Below are 21,868 nucleotides of genomic sequence, written 5' to 3'. Positions count from 1 at the left end.
CTCTCTCTCTCTCTTTTTGTTTTCTCTTTCTCTCTCGCTGTCTCACTCTTTTGTTTTCTCTCTCGCTCGCTCTCTCTCTCGCTCCCTCTCGCTCTCTTTTTGTTTCCTCTCTCTCTCTCTCTCTCTCTCTCTCTCTCTCTCTCTCTCTCTCTCTCTCTCTCTCTCTCTCTCTCTCTCTCTCTGTCTCTCTCTGTCTATCGATGTCTGTATTGCTCTCTCTCTCCCTCTTTTGCCGCAGTAGAGGGCGGTGATGAACTCGGACTTAGTAAACGATGGTCCATTTAAATAATACCCGCGAAGAAGAGCCGTGGACCAATCAGCAACCGGCGGGTGTAAAAATCACGCCTGCGCGTTTGAAATATGATAATTTTGTTGATATGTCAGATGCTGGAGTTAATGTAGTTTTTCCCTTTTTAGCGTGACATTTCGAGTGTCTTCTCTCATCATTTTGGCTGTCCTTTCATTACATTTCCGAAGTGGTTCTGCATGATTGGCTAATGGACAATACAAGAGACTTGGTAAGTTTATGCCTTGTGTGTGCGACTAGCCTACTTATTTTTGCACCCCCCCCCACAATTTTCTTTCTTTGTTGTTGTCATTGTATACACTGCAGTGATTGTGATTCGTTGATGACAGTTACATGAAACATTAGGCAAGGAAATCAGCGATTAGCTTGACGCATATGCAAAAGATAAAATGCCTTTTTTTCCCGGGAAATACATTTTCTCTCGTTGCCTGTCAATCTCTCTCTCTCGCTCGCTCGCTCGCTCGCTCTCTCTCTCTCTCTCTCTCTCTCTCTGTCTCTGTCTGTCTCTCTCTCTCTCTCTCTCTCTCTCTCTCTCTCTCTCTCTCTCTCTCTCTCTCTCTCTCTCTCTCTCTGTCTCTGTCTGTCTCTCTCTCTCTCTCTCTCTCTCTCTCTCTCTCTCTCTCTCTCTCTCTCTCTCTCTGTCTCCCTCTCTCTCTCTCTCTCTCTCTCTGTCTCTGTCTGTCTCTCTCTCTCTCTCTCTCTCTCTCTCTCTCTCTCTCTCTCTCTCTCTCTCTCTCTCTCTCTCTCTCTCTCTCTCTCTCTCTCTCTCTCTCTCTCTCTCTCTCAGACACCCAATGCACCGCACTGCAGTGGTGTTGGCAGTGGCACCAAACCTAACATAACAGAATCTAGACTAGTGTTGTCTTTGCATGCAACAGCTGTCATGCCTTATACGTACGGACTGACCTCCAAATTATAACATTGAGACAGACGGAAAGAGTGAGAGATAAGCTAAGGGGGCGTGTGCAAGTCCGTATGTGTGTTTTAGAAATATACATTATCAACGCGACACCAAGATTATTGTTGTTAACTATGTTACTGCTATACTCGCCATTAATGATTTGCAATCGATGGATGTTAACAATTGATTGTGCATACTTTGAGCACTCTGGCTTGAGACGAGGTCTGTAAATACTACTGTTGTGCAAAACAATGCGTTCTGACTGGCACTCAAAGTCACCTTGGACCAATATGGTATTAGTGAGAGTGTATGTGTCTGTGTATGTGTCTGTGTCTGTGTGTGTGTCTGTGTGTGTGTGTGTGTGTGTGTGTGTGTGTGTGTGTGTGTGTGTGTGTGTGTGTGTGTGTGTGTGTGTGTGTGTGTGTGTGTGATAAATTGGTCAAACAGATGCTTGTTACCGGGCACTGTACGATGGTGGTCAGGTGGATTCCTGCCTACCTGAGAAATGATGTGCACATAAGTGCGCATTTTTACATTAATAATACCATAATCATTGGAATTGAAAAGGTACTAAAGCTAATAACATCATCAACAACATTTTAACAACAACCAAGGTACAGTGTGTGTACTTCTTTGCATGTCCGGATCACATTCAGGAAGGATATAGGAACTGCTAGATTTATATTTACTATTAAGTAAATAAACACTGCATTACGCTTTTATTACGTCACTTAAAGTGAAAACTTAAGATGCATTCAAGTAAGGGTTCAGCCAATGGGGTTCTAAACCAGACCCTTTTGTCCCAGCTCTCCAATCAGTAGCCTGTCCTAACCAGAGATCTCTTGACCTCCTCCTGTAGTTGTATGTAGCTTGAAGACTTCAGACTATCCAATCAGGCAACACTAGGATTCTATTTCGTATGCTTTTAACCCGTCAAGCCATGTTGAATTGGCCGTGATTATGCTTTTAATGGCTCGGATGTGAGGTCTACTTAGGCCTGCCCATTTCCCCTTTGCCTCCTGAAGAGATCTCCTGTAACCATGATAACGATGGACTGCTATGTTTACGCCACTCCAGTAACTCTAGATTGCAGAAACCGCTAATCGCTCCCATAGTGAACCATGTTTCTCTTTTGTTCCTACCTGTTTGATTGCTCTAATGTGTGCCATGTATCAGAGCAGTAACAAGTCATGTGACCTATGACCTTGCCTAACCATCTCCTCCTCCTTCTCCTTCTCCTTCCCCTCCTTCTCGTTAATGAATCTCTGTCTGAAGGCGGATCGTCCGTCTCGGAAGCGCCGTGACTCCTTCGGGATGTTCGACGGCCTGGACGACGAGAGGAGCAGCAGCTGCAGCGAGGAGTCGAGCGGCGGCAGCGCCTCCAGCCCTGAGGAGAGCGAGGAGGAGGACGGCCCGGGGTTAGGAGCAGGAGGGGGAGGGGGTATAGGCGGAGGAGGAGGAGGAGGTGGAGGCGGAGGCATCCTCCCTCTGACCTCCCCAGGCTCCTCCTCTCTGACCCTCATCAAGACCAATGGGCAGCTGTACACCTACCCGGATGGGAAGGCCGGCATGGGTCAGTTTGTGTCTGTGTATGCGTCTGCGTGTGTAATGTGTATGTAATTTTGCATGCACAAAAGGTTAAAGGACAATACCAGTCTGGGTGACTATTGTAACTGTGACACTGGCTTCACTAAAACATCCTTTACCAATTGAATTTGTCCTACTGACTTCAATTTACAGTGAGTGCGCCTGCATCAAGAGTAAACAATGGTAATATTGCATTTGGTCTTTCGGATTAATGTTTGTTGCACAGTATAGCTTTATTACATTTGTGCTGGCATGTTCAGGCAGAAAACGTAATCGGCACAACAAAGTGATTTTTACAAGTTATAATGACAACAGAGGTTTTAGTGAAGCTAGGAGACACAGTTACAATGGTTTGATCACCCAGACTGATTTTAAATACTTTGCTCTAAAATATGTCAAAGAATTCAGTAAATGTCCCATTGTTTACCCTCTGGTCCTCCTCTTCTTGTTCTGCTTTTCTGTCAATTTATATCTCTTCCCCTGCCTCCCTCCCTCCCTCTCTCTCCTCTCTGTCTCTCCCCCATCTCTGTCTCTCTCTAGCTACATGTGAGATGTGTGGCATGGTGGGTGTTCGAGATGCATTTTACAGTAAAACCAAGAGGTTCTGCAGTGTCTCCTGCTCCAGAAGTTACTCTTCCAACTCTAAGAAGGCCAGCATCCTAGCCAGACTACAGGTAGAGACACACGCACACAACCACCCCATTTTAAAAAAAAAAACTATTTGTCTACTGTTGTCCATCTAACACTGTTGTCCATCTAACACATCAAAAAGGTAATGTTCTTTGAACACAACTTGGTTTGCCATGTACTTACATATAGCATTTAAGGCCAGATAATGTTTATGATCCTTCTAAGGGTATAGTTAAATTCTAACACAATGTAACAAAGAGCTTTTCAAGATGAACAAGCACAAAATATGACAATGCAATGTATAACGAAAAGGCTGCAGCCCAAATGAGATTTCACACCACATAGAGTAAAAGATTGAGTGTGTTTTCACTACGACGCCCAAACAGTATGCCCCATACTTGTGGAGTCCTTTTAGCCAATTGAATACATTATGAACACTGTCTGTAGTTCGTTAGAAATTCCCATAGTGACACACGCACACTCATTCATTCCCCAGTCATAATTGTACTCCCTACTTCTCCCTCTGTATCTTTCTGTCTGTCCGGTTCTGTTTTTAAAAGGGAAAGCCACCCACGAAGAAGGCCAAGGTTCTCCAGAAACAGCCGCTGATGGCCAAGCTAGCGGTCTATGCCCAGTACCAAGCCAACCAACAGAACAGTGTGAAAAAGGCTGGTATGTTCTGGAAGGAAGGGTTATTGGATGGAAGAAGTCAGTAGTATGAGTCTAGTAACGACAATATGGTACTGTTTGCTTAAAGTATAGTTGAATTTGGAATTTTGCCAAACTTATGCCCCTATCAGTGGAATCCATTTGAACAACATTTCGATTTTAAAATATTATTCTTTAGAGTTGTGTCCATTCTCAGTCTGAAAAAAGTAATAATGTGCCATGCACATGACACAGTCCCACTGTTTGTTCCCTGGCGAAGCATAAGGACAATTTTAGAGTGCGCACCAGTGCTGTCATACAAACTATCGGTAAAAACGTTGATATTAGCGGATGCAGGAGGTCGGTTGCGATGGTAACTCACTGAATGCTGCTTTGTTTGTTTGTCCATGATCTGTTTTCTAGTTGTGTCTGTGGAGTCATTCGACTGGGGCCGTTACCTAGGAGACGGCGATGTGGCTGGAGCTCCTGTCAGCTGCTTTAAACATGTGGGAAAACACAAGGACGCATGCAGAATATACACTCCCTGTCTCTGTCTCTCTTTCACACACACACACACACACACACACACACACACACACACACACACACACACACACACACACACACTAAGGAGCTCATGGTAAAGGTGGACAGTGATCCTAACTAATTGGATAAGTCTGCTGTTATTAGGTGGAATAGCTTGACAATTAGTTTACAGTTTATCTATCTGAGCCACGTTGATGTAGGTGCTTTTGTCTTTCATTTTTGTCCCTCAGGTTCCCATGGGAACGTCTTGGGGGGACATCAGTGAGGGTGTCAGGGTGGAGGTGCCTAATACGGACAGTGGACTGCCCATGAGGGTCTACTGGATCGCTGGCATCATCAAACTGTCGGGTACACGATATTTGATAGATGACTCTTCGCTGGCATAAAATGCAAGATTATAGTGATGGTGAACGTGTGTGTGTGTGTGTGTGTGTGTGTGTGTGTGTGTGTGTGTGTGTGTGTGTGTGTGTGTGTGTGTGTGTGTGTGTGTGTGTGTGTGTGTGTGTGTGTGTGTGTGTGTGTGTGTGCGCGCACGTGTGTGTGTGTGCGCCTGCAGGGTTCAAGGCCTTGCTGCGGTACGAGGGCTTCGACAGCGACTCCGCCCGTGACTTCTGGTGTAACCTGTGCGTGCCCGACATCCACCCAGTGGGGTGGTGTGCTGCCGGGGGCAAACCTCTCGTACCCCCAAAATGTAAGCTCATAATGTCCTAACACTAACTATGGATGTACTGCTTTTAATAGCGCACAGGCGTAGACATACATACTAAGGCCTGTAAACAAAGGAGCTGCGGTTTTTTGGACAAAAAAAGACGGTTTAATTTTCTCAACCTATATCAACGTGTAGTTGTTATATTAATGTTTAATCTAATTACACATACTTCAGATACATTTAATTTTTAACAAACTTTATACTTTCCGTAGATCATAAACCCTTGAATCAAAACGACTATATCAGTCGTTTTTATTCATCACTACTATAATCAGATGAGAAAGGTTACTATCCAAAGGCCAATGTGGCGTCTATGAATACAATTTCAAGCGCAGATTCACTAGAAAAACTGAGGACATCACTCATTGGCCATGGATCATGTCCCCTCGTGCATTAAGAGGAACCATGTTTAGTGTTATGAGGGACACCTGTGTTGGTTTCTGCCATGACGCCTCACGCAAAGGGTATATTTTCAAATGACCCTTACACTTACCAGACAAGAGCTGTGTTCGAAATCGTTCCCTATCACGGATATAGTGCACTAGCACTATATATATATATATATATATATATGGTGCTCGCCATTTTGTAGTGGTGTTCGAATTCTCAGTGGTTAATTTCATGCACTATATAGTGGACTTAAAATACCCAAAATTTGTGTGTACATACGATGTTCCCTACATGTTACTCCCGTATACCACAATGCAATGCGGTCGTGTTTTTCCGGAGGAGAAGGAGAAGCTGAATAACCGTGAAAGCTAATACATTTAATGGAGTCTCCGGCTTTCGTTTAGAAAGGTCAATAATTTATTTGGGATTTAACATAGAAAATGTAACATTCAAAATGAATAAGAAAAACCTTGATCAAGGAAATGTAACATTCAACATCAATACAACCTCCAGCTTTCCTCGTGAGTGCCCGGTTTGTTTACATGATGCACATTTACTGACGCAAATTACGTTTAGAAATGTTCAGCGTAGTGTCCGAATTCTCATTTGTTCGTTCCCTATATAGTGCACTATATCATGAACACTATATAGGGAATAGTAAGTGAGTGAATAGGGAACGATTTCGAACACAGCTTCGGACATTGACATTTACACAGTTATCTGACAACAACAATACATGTGTTAATGGAGCCCCTTGATTACCAACAGGCTTGAGGTCTGTTTGACATTGCAAGCCATTCCACTGGTGACCTCACAAGAGGGATTGTCAATCTCGCACCTAGTGATAAATAAGGGACCAGCAAGTTATATTTAATAAATATATGTATGTGTGTTTTTATTTCCTGTGCGTTCTCTCCTTAGCTATCCTTCACAGATGCACCAACTGGAAGAGTTTCCTTGTCAAGAGACTCACAGGCTCCAAGACACTTCCCCCTGACTTCACTACTAAGGCACACACACACACACACACACACACACACACACACACACACACACACACACACACACACACACACACACACACACACACACACACACACACACACACACACACACACACACACACACACACACACACACACACACACACACAGAGAGAGAGACGGTGCACGGATAAACACATAGAGACAGGACAGACACACTGCCTTCTCTTTCTCTCACACATAGTCACACCAATCTGTCATTACCCTTAAGCATGTTAATGAAGTTGCAGCAACCTTTTTCATGAGGCAAATTGTGTGGAACAGGGAACGTGTGTAGCGGTAAAGGTTCATCATGGCCCCTGACCTTTGTCTATCCAGGTACAGGAGAGTCTGCAGTTTCCCTTCAAGAAGCTGATGAGGGTGGAGGTGGTGGACAAGGGCCACCTGTGCAGGACACGGGTAGCCCTGGTGGAACAGGTGGGTCTGACAACACGTCTGTCTTATTGACTTACACATTTTATAGGTTGCTCTTGTTGTGAAAATGTTTTTTTGTTCCACATATCCATAAAATATATATCATGCATGATGAGTGAGTCCATCTGATACACTGACTGTGGAATAGTATACTTCTTTCAGCATACATTTATTCATTGTTTATAGTTTTTTCAGTTCATGTAAAAAAACAAAAAAAAGCTGTTTTATTTCAAATCCAAAAAAACAAAGGCCTCTTTCACATGCAGTTTGTTCCCCGTAAATAGTTCTGCCAGTTTACTGGGTTGTGGTAGTGTATGAACACAAGCCAGACTCAAAGTGCCGTAACACTTAAGTCGATTCAGCAGTTTTCCCAGCACCGGACCAGGCAAAATTGTGAGCCAGGCCCCGGGTAGACACATGTGTGAATAAATGCAGGAATATTGACGATGGAGATGATGACATTTTAACGACTCCCTTTTCCTGCAACTCGCTCACAGACCCACCAGCCTTTTTTCCCCTCTGTCCAGGAAATTGAAATCAGTTCACAGCACTGCGTTAATCAAGGGAATGTTGAACGTAAATAAAGATGCAGATAAATTGATCTTTATTGTAAGACATATTTTATTTATTAGTTTTAATTCATATATAAAAATTAAGAAAAGTATTGAATATTCCTGCAATGTTTGTCCAACTCATCTGGATAGAACAGCAACAGCTATAACCACAACAACAAGAAAACACCTCTATGGCATTTAATTGTGTCCATTCTTCTTCTTATTCAGCTTTTTAAATGCTTCCACAGCAGCCGTAATAATTAAAGCGTGTTTGTGTGTGTGTGTGTGTGTGTGTGTGTGTGTGTGTGTGTGTGTGTGTGTGTGTGTGTGTGTGTGTGTGTGTGTGTGTGTGTGTGTGTGTGTGTGTGTGTGTGTGTGTGTGTGTGTGTGTGTGTGTGGTCACGTGCGCATGCGTGCCTGCGCGTCCTTCTCCCAGGTGATTGGGGGGCGCCTGCGGCTGGTGTACGAGGAGTGTGCGGACGGTACGGACGACTTCTGGTGTCACATGTACAGCCCGCTGATCCACAGCATCGGCTGGTCCCGCTCCATCGGCCACCGCTTCAAGCGCTCCGGTAAGGCGGGGCTGTATGAGTCACTATCAATATAATCTGAGACCTAGCATTCCTGTTGTAGCAGAACTGTTCATGGGTGGGGAGGTACAGAGATCCTGGGCTAGAGACCAACAACTGCAGTTTGTTGAGTTTGTGTTCACTGTTAGCTAATTACACGCTTACAGATCCCAACCTCAAGCGACATGATTTGTCGCAACAAATATGAAGCGATAACAAAGTAAAATAACATGTTCAGCCAGGTTTGACCTTGTCTGCCCTGCCGTCAGACTTTAGATGTTAACTAATTATCTCAAGTCTGATATGTGAGACCACTATTAAAACGTTGTTCAGCAGACACGTATTCAAAGTGTGATTTATTTTTGGACTCCGGAGCAGTTGAGGATTAGGGCAGTTGTTTCCAACCTCAGACTTTAGGCAGACTACTTTCGCAGACTATGCAAACTAAGGATACGAAATAGATGAATGTGGACCTTGAGAGCTCGAAATGGCGTGATAGACAGGGTAGAGTGTCTTCCTCAAGGAAGCTCACAGATAAACAGCGGAATTTGGGGTTTGAACTCGAAACCCCCTAACCCCAACACAATTGTAAAAGATTATTTTAGTGGAACAGGCAAAGTAAAGTATAGTTTAACATCAGTTACAATTTCAATTGAAGAAGTAATAGCACAATGTTATGAGTTATGGATAGGGAAATTAATGTTAGTGTAGATCATGGAACAACATGAAATTCAGGATACATTTCATACAGGATCACACACAAAGAGGCTATTCAAAGTCAAGGAGCGTTAAAGGGGATGTTTATGTGGGCTTTTGGATTGTCAAAAGGAAGTAGTGGTCAAATAATTTATGTTTATATATGGTTACCCTGCTGAGCTATTCCCTGAAACACAGAACTGAACAGATGTCAAATATACGGGCTGGTGCGTTTGGCCATGATAAATCTTTGTTGACTTCCAGATGTTGCAAAGAAGCTGGAGGGCCAGTTGGACGCCCCTGGACAGCTGTTCACCAAGGTAGGAACTCATTGGACATATGCATATGGACAACATATGCAAATTTGGAGCTGCAGTGAGAAGCAGGAGGAAGGTTATCTCAGCAGTGAACCCTAAGAAATGTTAAGTTAAACGCAAGTCTCTCTTCTCCATTTAGTAAAACCAGATATTTTCCTTAATCTAATTTGAAAGAATGCTCTTAGTTTCCTCAATTATTTATCCTTTTTCCTCCTAATTTCTCCTCACTCAAATGGTGTTATTATAAATTATCTTCATCAAAAAAGCAATCATTGCAGTTGTTGCTCCAAGATCATCCCAATTGGGTTAACTCATACCCCCTATCTGTGCCACTCTTAATGAACGTGTCTCGGGTCTCTTGTCAGGTGAACGAGGTGGACCAGAGTGGAGAGTGGTTCAAAGATGGCATGAAGCTGGAGGCCATCGACCCCCTGAACTTGTCTGCCATCTGCGTGGCCACGGTCAGGAAGGTAAGGAGCTGTCACTCACGTCCTGAGACTCGCTACGCATCACTTAACTGCTGAAACACACGGCACACGGCGCAGCACGTGACACGGGCGTGATGCGAGACACGTTTGCCGCAGTATGGCCGCAACAGAGCGCGCCCGTTATAATCCACTGAAGCCGCTAACACGGACCATGGACCACGGAGGCCGCAAGCATACGTACACATCATCTCTTTGTTTGCGCAGCTGGTCTATTTTCTTGTCCTTTATTCGCTGCAACGCGGCCCTCAAACGGGATAAGGCTCCATACAACTGTGTAAAAGATGAGCACCATCTCATTAAAAAGGATTCAAATGAATAACTTATCGTAGCAGAGGCAACGTGAGGCAGCAGAACAACCTTGTGGGAGGCTTTATGTTGCACAATATCATAAAATATCGACTCAATGTGTGTCCATGACCCATCCAGGATGTAGTTTTAAACAATTGAGTTAATTAATTCAGTACCAGTTGAAATAGTACACTTCTAAACACTGCATAAGCAACTGCATTATCACTTGGCAACACTCGATTTGCACACAGTAAAGCTGATCTTCTGTGTCGGGAAAGTACTGGCAATGAACGAAACCACACGCTACAAAGACAAGAGTCTGTGGAGCAGGTAAAAATAAAACGCTATGGCCCTCCTACGCGTCGCGTCTGTGTCCCATGTATCTCGGTCATAATAGCCCTGCTTTGAGCCAAACCTCCCTGTTGGAAACGAAAAACAAAAGCACTGAGGTATACCACACGTATCGCACCTGGAAGCCACTGCTACCGTTGTGACCGCTGCTTTTGATTAACCACTAAGCTATGGGAATAATGGAACAAACTAAAACACAAAAACATCTCCATCTGTGTTGGCTAATTAGCGAGGTCAAAGATATATATATATATATATATATATATGTATATATATATATGTGAACGAACCATTGGACTGTGGTGACCTGCTGAAACCTTGAGTGGAGTGAAACTCTGATCCAATTGTGGGTTTAAAGAGAATATAAAAGAGATATATACGTTGAGATTTCTTGACTCAATACAAATTCTCCTCGTATAACTTTATATACAACATAATCATTCCCACGTTTTTAAACATGTCCAACCTTTCCAAACCATGGACTTGGAACTGCTCCCCTTTCCTCGCTAGGTTCTGGCTGATGGCTACCTGATGATCGGGATCGACGGCTCGGAGGCAGCGGACGGGTCCGATTGGTTCTGCTACCACTGCACCTCTCCCTCCATCTTCCCCGCCGGCTTCTGTGAGATCAACAGCATCCAACTCACCCCTCCCAGAGGTAGCTGTGTGTGTCGGGGCCTCATCCTGCTGTGGCAATTCAAACCCTGAAAGCATCTGTCTTACTCTCTCTGCCGTCTTTATGTGATGCGCCCATGTAGAACACAGTATGGTATAGTATGGCGTAGAATAGGGTCATGTTTACCCAAGAACAGAACAAAATTACCCAGAAAATCAAGGCAAACATCAAAAACATTTCCAATGTAAGAACTCAATGTCCTTTTATTATATTAAACAATTGAATACAATACAACCGAGTATAAGACTCTGACTCAGAATGACTTCATAGTGTTTCCTCTGTGTTCCTGCTCTAGGTTATAGCAACCTTCCCCTCAGATGGTTTGAGTACCTAAAGGAGTCCAGCTCGGTTGCTGCCCCCGTCAACCTTTTCAACAAGGTAGTATATTTTTCTGGACCTCACTTATTTCGGTTCCTCTTTTCTTTACTTTGGCCGAAGGTACCGCCAGTTGTATACCTAGGCAGCCCTGTGGCTTCCCCTCAAAGGAAATGAGAAACACACCCAGCTGTAGTACTGTAACTGCCAGACATTTATTATTATTCAGACCCTTACCTTTTTATTTATATATATTTATTTATACTGTGATTCCAGAGTGACCCAACCGACCTCTTTGATTTCCTTCTTCTGCCCCCCCCCCCCCCTCTGCTTATAATCTCCCTCTATCTCTGGCCTTGCTTTTCATCACTAACCTTTTACCCCTCCTCTCTCTCTCTCTCTCTCTCTCTCTCTCTCTCTCTCTCTCTCCTCTCTCTCTCTCTCTCTCTCTCTCTCTCTCTCTCTCTCTCTCTCTCTCTCTCTCTCTCTCTCTCTCTCTCTCTCTCTCTCTCTCTCTCTCTCTCTCTCTCTCTCTCTCTCTCTCTCTCTCTCTCTCTCTCTCTCTCTCTTATATATCCCTTCTCTTCTATATCCCTTCTCTTCTCCCCCCCCCCCCCCCCACAGGAGGTGCCAAACCACGGCTTCCGCCCCGGCATGAAGCTGGAGGCGGTGGACCTCATGGAGCCCCGGCTCATCTGCGTCGCCACGGTGACCCGCATCGTCCACCGGCTGCTGCGGATCCACTTTGACGGCTGGGAGGACGAGTACGACCAGTGGGTGGACTGCCAGTCCCCGGACCTCTACCCCGTGGGATGGTGTCAGCTCACGGGCTACCAGCTCCAGCCCCCAGCCGTCAATACGGGTACTGAGTGCACACACACACACACACACACAGACACACACACACACACATTCACACATGCATGCACACAGGCATGCATGCACACAAACATGCGCACACACGCATGTGCGTGCACGCACGCACATGCATAACCACATTTCACTTCAATCACACACACACGGATTGTGTGTGTGTGTGTGTGTGTGTGTGTGTGTGTGTGTGTGTGTGTGTGTGTGTGTGTGTCTGTGTCTGTGTCTGTGTGTTCCAGCCACTAAGGACCTGCCTGTGTGTGTGTGTGCGCGTGTCTCTGTGTGTGTTCCAGCCACTAAGGACCTGCCTTCAGGGGTGTCCAAACAGAGGAAGAAATCTCAGCAGTACAAGGGCCAGAAGAAAAGTAGGTTACCACATGTGAAGAAATACTTTTCCCCTTGCTTTTCATCTCACAGCCTCTCCCTCTTTCACACTCAAATGTCTCCGTAGGGCAGTGTTTTGTTCAGTTTCCATCTCTCTCTCTCCGTCTCTATCTCTGTCTCTCTCTCTCACTCTCACTCTCTCCTCTCCTTCCCAACCTTCCTCATGCTTCTTCATCATTCATTGGTTTTTATGTTGAGCTATTTCTGATTTTATCCCTTTCCTTTCTCATGGCGCTCTCCCTTTCTCTCTCTATTAATAATCATATGAATCTATACATAATAAGTAGAATTATTTATATGCACACAGCCTTATTATTAATAATAGATTCAACACTATTCATTATTCATATCTGTCATATTACATTTACTTATTAACCTGGGATGCATTGAGACTCCATTCATGGATGATGACGGATGACTAATACTGTGAATTATGCACTCCGTAACTCCCATTGGGGACAGGGATGTAATGGTATTGAATGATGTGAGTGTTGGACTGGGAGGGTTGATTCAGCAATCTTTTAAAGCTTTGTTTTATAGAGTCTATATTATAATAAATGAGTATAACCACGCTATTTTAAATGTGGCGATAAGTTAACCACAATCCAGCTTGTTTAAATCTATGACATTTACACAATTATTCAGGAGGAAAATTCAGCATTACACAATTACATTGCCAAAATGCCTACCATCATTCCACTAAACAGCAATAAAACATTTAAAAAAGGGTATTAAAAGACAATATATGAGGTATAAGAGCCACAATGGGGACCTGCTACCTACACCCTTATATGTACTTGTATATATGAACATGGAAGATGTGCAACAAACAGTTATTCTGTATCTACAGTGCAATATTTATATTTCTAAGCGCATGTGTTAAGGTGAATAATGTCTAACACTTTATTCACCATCACAATGATTTAATCGATTCTGTTGCGAGTAAAGTGTGTTTTTTTTCACCTGCTTAAAAATAAGACACTGGTGTTCGCGTTGTTTCCCAGAGAGGAAGCTTCCAATAGGAAAGCGGCCTATCAGTCTCTCTGGCGTCATGGTAACCGGCATGCCAGATGAAAACATGACCCCGCCAGATTACCCATCACCCCCGACTCCCGCCTTAGCCGCCCCGCCCACACCAAGGGAGCCTGAGAACAGCGCTAAGGCCGAGGCGGATACAGGTACACACACACACGGGACACAAAGCAAATAGAAGTAAACAACACTTCCAGTCTTATTGCAATATTGCAATTGCAATAAGTCTCTCTCTCTCTCTCTCTCTCTCTCTCTCTCTCTCTCTCTCTCTCTCTCTCTCTCTCTCTCTCTCTCTCTCTCTCTCTCTCTCTCTCTCTCTCTCTCTCTCTCTCTCTCTCTCTCTCTCTCTCTCTCTCTCTCTCTCTCTCTCTCTCTCTCTCTCTCTCTCTCTCTCTCTCTCTCTCTCTCTCTCTGATAAATTAACTACAGTATTAGGTTATTGTGGGGATAGGGTTGAGTTAATCAAACTACTTCCTGGGACTAGGACATAGAATGACCGATCTTTTACCCTCTCCCTGTGTCTCTCTCCCCCCCCCCCCCCCCCCCCCCCCGGACACGCAGAGATAAAGCAGGAGTGCCTGGAGCCGGCGTCACTGTCCGAAGCGCTCGCTGCTGATTAAGACAAACCCCAGCGGTCCTCACAAACTGTTTCTACATCAAACTCGAGCCGCAGCACACAGCTGTTCGTCCTCCTCCTCAGATTACTCCCTACCTTTCCCTCTTTGATTCTCTTCCCTTCCGTCCTCCCTCCTCTCCTCCCTCCTCTCACCCGCCCACCAACTATCAGCCTGAATTGAGATTTCAAGATTGACTGTGATTTTGTTTTGGGATTTATTTTCTTTCTTCTCTGCTTTTAGTTTTGATGACGCCAACTAAGAGGAGTTACACACTTATAGCGTGAGAGTCTATCCATCGGAAGCAGGGCAGTTTTTCTTTCAACGATTGTCCTTCAATTACATTTTTTCCAATTCCCAATGGATTTCCAATGGTTGAGGATAAGCTTGTGTGTGGGGGGGGGGGGGGGGGGCTTAATAGACCACTACCTCCCTCTATTTCTCACTAGTCTTCTCAAAAAGACCTCAATTTATGGGTCTGGTCTCGATCCACCCTTGACCCGACATCTCCGAACCTGAAGGGAGAAGATCCCAGAACCCGCAACCCCCCCTTCCCTGCCTCCACCTTCTGCTGGTAAGTCTGAACGTTTTCATGGACTCTTTGAAATAGAGGAAAGCGATCATGACTGTTATGGGAACGGACAGCATTTGAGGGGAATCCCGCCCTTATGAACACTCAAAGAGCACTACAATCCATGCTTCTACACACACACACACACACACACACACACACACACACACACACACACACACACACACACGGATATACGGGGTGACAATGCCAGCGAAACGTGACTCACTAGCACCTTGCACATCGCAAGCAGCTCAGTGGGCTTGAGGTGGGCTCTTGCTCAAGAGTACCTCAGTTCAACTTTTGCCAGTAGAAGCCAAGGGGATTGAACCAGCAACCCTGCAGAAGCCAGATGCCCTGCTCTACCTCCCTTGCTACTGCTCAAGATGATCCTTTAAAAAAACAAATAAGCTCTTGGTGAGGTTTGCCGCAAACAACATTTCTATGTCTGCCAGCATTCTGCCTATATTGACTTTGCTTCTTCGATTGTCACTAGCTTCCTGAAATGAAATGAAAATGTCTTGATAAAATCTGTCTGGCCCATTTAGATAAGTGACCCTTTGTGGGATTGTAGGTCACTTTTCCAAAGTATAATACTGAGGGTAACCAGCAAGTGAGTGAAGATGAAAGCAAGTCAACAATGAAACAAAAAAAACGTACTAATATTAATAACACAAATATTAATAATAGTAAAAATAGGTCAAAAGGTGCATTGGGGAGCTATGGCGGTCTTTGATTGCAGAGGAAAAACATAGGGATGGACGTAGTGTTAAATTGCAACCATTTCTTTGTCATATTTTTTGATGACATTTGGTTTGTCGTGGTGTGGCTATGTTTGTAGGAGGTTGAATGAGCTGTTCAAAATGGCGCAGACCGCTGTCATTAAGATGAGCAAACATTGCGTGGTGTGGGTGTGTGTTTGACTGGGACACCGTCAGATAAATGGACTAAAGAGAATTTACAATTCTATTTGGACACCAGAGCAGTATGTTGGTTTTTATAAATGTGACCCAAGGCGATGCTATTGTGCTTCCTGAACTGAAGACGTGAAGCAGCATATGTGTTGTTGTGTAAAGTTATTAATGGTAAAATTATTTCTTTCTTCTAAATAACATATTATTATTGGACTATGAGACGCATAGGTTACTATATATATATATATATATATATATATATATATATATATATATATATATATATATATATATACTTTTGGCTTATTATTTTGTTTTTATCCTGATTTGATAGGAATTTAACAACAGTCGAGTGTTGTTAAAGGTCATACATCTGGGTGGACACAGACTTGATAGATTCTGAAATGGCCTATAGGGATTTATCAACCTCACAACTGGTGGTGAAATTGGGACCCTCTGAAATTGGGAACACTGAGTTCTCAAAAAAAATGTATTTTTGACCGAGTTTGAGGAAGGAGGAGGGACAGGTTATCCCCATGGTAACGGCTCACAGAAACTTTGTGTGAGCGTTATAATGAGCGATTGTTGTAAATAGAATGGTATTATACTATAAGTGCAGCAGAGTAGAACATTCACAACCTGGTTGGTGGAGACTGGCTAACAGTTTTTTCGAGATGATCATATTATTTTAGTAGTGATGACAAAATGGCAAAGATTATTTTGTTCAAGATAATAGAAGACATTTTAAAACAGAGGAATTGAAAGGTGAAATAATGCATCACAAGTCGCAGCCAGATTTTGTACTGATCAATAACAAATTCTATATTCTCCCATCAGTACCTCACTAAAATAACAAATAATAGTAATATAAAATAACAATAGCAAACTATGATAATATGATAGTACAGTACAAAAGTACAATACATTTGTTTTTATATATGCAATCTAAATATGGATATAAAAATAAAATATAAGCTAAACTGAAGTTTACAGAAATGTATTAAGTCATTACTTGCATAGTATGCAATTAGATGGATACATTTTCTAAAGACTACTTCAGCGGTTGATTCTGTTTTCTTGGTGACAGTATGGCACTTGATGACGGTATGGTCAAACCAGGCTTACTTTGTTATGCAGGGGCTCTGATTTGGTGTCCTAGCTATTGGAATCAGTATCGAGGTGTTTCTCCAATCAGCTGTCGGTTGGAGGAATCCTACCCACTACAAGTCTCTGCCCACTACTAACAATGTTTGCCATTACGGATATTTTCCTTCTTGACCCATTGGTAATGGTATGGTAATCCAAGTTCATATATGGGTCAGGCAATTTCTGGTAAGAAGTTCTTTCTTCCAGAAAGAATTGGTTGCTCAATGCAATTGAGTCATACAAATAGTGAGCAAATGTTTTGACCTGTGTAACTATATGAGCAGGATTTGTCATCTTCTATTTTTAACAACAAGACAAAGTTGATGCCCGTAGTGTATTGTGTGTTTTTGGCAGTTGCCAAGTCCATAGTAGTGGTTCACTGACTCAGTGTTTAGATGAGAGTGGGATCTGCTGGCGGTGCATTTCAGTCTGGACAACATTAATGAAAAGGAATCCAATACGTTGAGGTGTCAGTGCCCGTTGCTTCTTTCTTTCTGATAGATTTGATCTGCGGAAAAGTAGAGCAACACAGGGGTGCTTGATTTCAAGATCTCCCTCAAACAATATAACAATGTTGACAAGAGGAAGTCAATTTTTTTATGTTATTTTGAGCAGAAAATATAGTATGTATGATTTGATCCTAGTTTGTTGTTGGTTTGTTGTGTGTTGTAGCACCGTCCAAAAGAAAAAAGAAATGTCTTATAGTTGCTATTGTCGACACCTTTTCTTTGTATCTAGTGTTAATTGTGTTTCAAACTTTTTATTTTTTTGTATGATTGTGTGATTTCTCCGTTTTCACGTCATGTCCATTTAGTGTTTATATAAAGAAAAAAAAGTTTGGATAGTGAGTTTATGATAATCATGGTGTGGCACGTACTTTTAATAGCATGCCATACTACACAGGATAAAACATCCTCTTTAATCTTGGTGTGTGTGTGTGTGTGTGTGTGTGTGTGTGTGTGTGTGTGTGTGTGTGTGTGTGTGTGTGTGTGTGTGTGTGTGTGTGTGTGTGTGTGTGTGTGTGTGTGTGTGTGTGTGTGTGTGCAAGCTACAGACTGATGTCTCCATGCAAGCTAAAGAGAGACTGAAATTGCTTGTGCAGCTTGTGAACATCACTTTATGACAAGACTGTTATGACAGGAAAGCACTGTTAAATTGTGGCTCATCTCTCTTACCCTCGTCTTCCGGACTTGGCCGAAGGGGTCCACTGTAGGATCCGTCTTTTATTTTTGTTTGCTAGAAACTCAAGCATAACAATCCAGTATTTCTTAGGAAAATAAACTCATGGCAATTGATCTTGGGGTTGAAGTTACAGAGGTACACGTTGAAACATCTGGAAATACGAGGGGGGTAGATTACATTCTGATCACATTGTTTGAGGACAAAAGACTTGTTAAAGCGTATAACGTGTGAGAAAATTGGTGAAATTGAAACGTAGGTTTTACATGCAGTGGAAATTAAATGTCTCCACTGCCACTCCCCCCATTAAAGAAGAGCTGCTGTTTTTATTTGTTGGGGACAATTTTACACATGAGGCTGTTGCAATGATGCTTTATATAAACATACATGTCTTCTTAATTAAAAATATGTGGACAATTAATGCTTATTTCTGAGTGGGCCCTCAAGTGGCCATTGTCCTTTGGCTCACACAATGTTTTTGATCAGACTGAGCTCCCGGGATTTCTATTCTGACAGGTTTGATAACGTTTCTGTGCGGCCAAGATTCACTTTTGTTGACTTTGAGGCAATACGTTTTTTTTTACACACTACGGAAGTTGATACTTTTGACATCCGTTGTATTTTTCATCCACCATCCTCTCCGTGTGTCCCTCTGAACTACTCGTTGCATCTTTGTCCCTTAATGTAAAAAAGGAACATATTCAACCCACAAATACTGTTATGCCAGCGGAAATATTACAACCCCCAAATAAATGGAAATTATACGAGGATGCACAAAATAAATGTCCCATAGGGCATACTCTTTCTTTAACTGAATGGCCCTTCTCTCTGTAGGGGAGAAACAAAATGTGTTTTGTAATATTCTATATGCTAAGCTAGCAGCCAAGCTAGCTGCTTGTCAAACTAACACTGCACACTGATATCAATTGGTGTAAGTATGTTTAAACGTGTGTACGTCTGTGTGTATTTGCTTGTCAAATTTTGTACGTGAAAAGTTGAATTGTCTTTGTAACATGGTGCTATCTATCTCAACATATACTTATATTTATATATTTGATATTTTTTAAAGAATGGAATTATGAGAAAAAAATGTTGATCTCTTAATCTTGTATTTTGGACACAACTGTTAAAACAATTTATACAAAAAAAATAAAAAGCAGGAGACATGGCTCAGTGGAAAAAATATATTGTTTATTAAAATTCTACATCTTTCAGCAATACGTCATTCATTTCACTTAGACTATAATTATTTAAAACGCATCAGAATGTTCTATTTCTAGCACAACATGGTGGCTGTCAAACCAGCCTGCCGACTTTGCATTGCTGTGTGTCAATGCTTATTAAGAGTAATCTTGTCTTCGTATTTCAGACGGTTTGGCCACCAGAATTTAGTCACAACCTTTTGTAGAATTGAAGTTTGTTTAGCTGCCAAGTGCCTGCTATTATCATTTTAAGTATTGTACTTTCGGTAGTGTCAGTTTTACAACAGTACAGCCGGCTGCGTTAAATGTATGTTACGTTGCAATGTCTTGTCACCATTTATCATAAGATGTTATTATACAACTGCAAAGCAAAGCTAATCCATTTACCCTTGAGTTAGAGTATGTTTTATAGATCTTTTTTTTTTAGCCTGTTAATGAATGTACACTGATATAATGAGATCACCATGTCGGAACGAGGAACACTTATAACATGATAGCAAAAAATGGTATTCCCCTTTCAATATCAGATTATTGTGTGCATGTTATCAGTGGCTAGGATGACATAATGTGTTTCTTTTATTTCCTGTCTGTGAGCTTAAAAACCTGTTTAAACGGCTGTGTTTCTGAAACCTGTACTGGGAAGTTCAAAGTTGAAAAACAAATCAAAGTTAATTTAACCATTATGATTTGTACGTGTTCAGTTTCCTTTTGCAGAGTTGAAGGACGAGTGTATACAGAATTAAAATCTATCATTTAAAATCCAGTCATCTTCTTAGGATAGCTTATATCTACTAATAGTGTACACGTATCTATACTGAACAAATTCTGGGAATGCCAATTATCCAAGTCAGAGTATGTGATAATGAGCTGTAGCTCTTCATTATGCATCTCCTGAATATTTTTTTGCTTATCAACAACCCATGAAGTTTAATAAAGGCCCCTTAAAGGTGCTGTTGATTTTAAGAACACATTTATAAGTGTATTTTGTTATAAATGGCAAAGCCATCCATCAGCTATTAGTGTAATGCGCTGTGAGAACATCTGTATTATCCTATTTTGATTTTAGACCACTCCCGGCTAATTTCTGACCAATCAGGGCATCTCATCCTCTCTTTAAAACTCTTATCTTACCTAAAGCACCTTTACTATTTCAGTATTAACAGGTGAGAACACATTAGGTTGAACTGTTGCTTTGGGTCCCAGTCCAAAGGTTTTCAGAGCACTGTGCCTACACTGTATTGGTCTATTCAGTCCGCAATGTCAGCGCTGTGAAAATAAAATGTACTTATCTTCAAAAATCATGAGTATATATATATATATATATATACTATATTTGTTGACGTCACTTTCATGAAACATTTTTAATACAATGTAACATTTGGGGCAGCATGATTGTGAATTAAGTGTTCCATTTTGGTGTTAAAAAAATGGAACCTTAGGATTTTCTACAGAATAAAAAAGGTATAAAATTGTTTGCTTTTCATTTGTTGTTTTTTGTTTCATTGAAAGCATTGCACCTTAACAAGAACACAGTCTCCCTCATAGTGAAATTCCCTTGTGATTCAAAACCTATACACATATAAGCACACACAAACTTATTATATTCATCTATTTATATTTATAGATATAGCATATGAAGAATCAATTGAATGAATGGTCCATTCCAAAAGAGTGGCCTACCATTAGTACTGACTTTGAGTATTAATCCTTGAGTATTAAGGATCCCCATTGAGTATTAGTAAATAAGTAAGAACAATTTATTCATAAGGCACATTTAAACAGTTTTCACTGGCAAAAGTGCCGTACATGGTGCAAAAAGGCATATAACAGAACACATACCACATACATAGACAGTAGATGAAAAACATAAAAATAAACAACATATAAAAGGAGGAAAGGCCAGGGAGAAGAGGTGTGTTTTTAGCCTAGATTTAAAAAAGGTGACGGAAGGAGCGTCTCTAAGGCGGGGGCCAGCCACAGCAAAAGCCCTGTCGCCCCTCTGTTTTAATGTAGTGCGTGGAACGTGCAGGAGACCCATACTACATGATCTAAGGGACCTGGGAGCTGAGTGGCGGTGGATGAGCTCTGTGATATAGGGCGGGGCCAGGTTATTTAGGGCTTTAAAAACCATAAGTAGGGTTTTTTAATTAATTCTGTGCTGGATGGGCAACCAGTGGAGGGAAGCTAGGATGGGGGTTATTTGATCCCGCTTTCTGGATCCAGTCAGCAGCCTTGCTGCGGAGTTCTGGACCAGCTGAAGGCAAGAGAGGAGTGATTGAGGGAGTCCTAGGTAAAGGGAGTTGCAGTAATCCAGCCGTGATGTAATGAAGGCGTGTATTACTTTTTCCAGATTGTGAAATGATAAATGGGGTTTCATCTTAGCAATGACTCTGAGCTGGTAAAAACTGCTCTTGACTACAGCAGCAATTTGCTTGCCAAAGCAGAAATTCGAGTCGCAGATGACACCCATGTTTCTGGTGTGGGGTTTGACCGTGACGTAGGGGGAGAGAATACCTGGGTCGGCCGC

The 21,868-nt window shown here is 42.3% G+C and overlaps 1 protein-coding gene across 2 annotated transcripts; it reads left to right on the top strand.

Annotated features, from left to right (window-relative positions):
- Positions 1–357: 357 nt before the first annotated feature.
- On the top strand, positions 358–20,823 carry LOC130375292 (MBT domain-containing protein 1-like). Of its 2 annotated transcripts, none has more exons than XM_056582113.1 (18): positions 358–518; positions 2,484–2,781; positions 3,336–3,469; positions 3,986–4,097; positions 4,497–4,579; positions 4,850–4,967; positions 5,176–5,310; positions 6,640–6,728; positions 7,080–7,178; positions 8,166–8,301; positions 9,259–9,314; positions 9,677–9,781; positions 10,949–11,096; positions 11,410–11,492; positions 12,054–12,291; positions 12,593–12,664; positions 13,688–13,861; positions 14,277–20,823. In XM_056582113.1, the coding sequence occupies exons 1-18, from the start codon at positions 498–500 to the stop codon at positions 14,333–14,335; spliced, it is 2,160 nt and encodes a 719-aa protein (XP_056438088.1). In that variant the 5' UTR covers positions 358–497; the 3' UTR covers positions 14,336–20,823. The 2 variants fall into 2 exon arrangements, with proteins under 2 accessions (XP_056438088.1, XP_056438080.1); XM_056582105.1 differs by having other exon boundaries at positions 12,539–12,664.
- Positions 20,824–21,868: the final 1,045 nt, after the last annotated feature.

This window comes from Gadus chalcogrammus, chromosome 2 (genome assembly GCF_026213295.1).
Source record: "Gadus chalcogrammus isolate NIFS_2021 chromosome 2, NIFS_Gcha_1.0, whole genome shotgun sequence".
NCBI lineage: Eukaryota > Metazoa > Chordata > Actinopteri > Gadiformes > Gadidae > Gadus > Gadus chalcogrammus.
The sequence above is the reverse complement of the archived record's forward strand: the minus strand, read 5'-3'. Positions and strand labels throughout refer to the sequence as shown.

Coding starts and splice junctions, on each gene's coding strand:
- LOC130375292 (XM_056582105.1), top strand. CDS start 498: ATGGACAATACAAGAGACTTG. Junction 519..2,483: donor TGGACAATACAAGAGACTTG/GTAAGTTTATGC, acceptor CTCTGTCTGAAG/GCGGATCGTCCGTCTCGGAA. Junction 2,782..3,335: donor GGATGGGAAGGCCGGCATGG/GTCAGTTTGTGT, acceptor GTCTCTCTCTAG/CTACATGTGAGATGTGTGGC.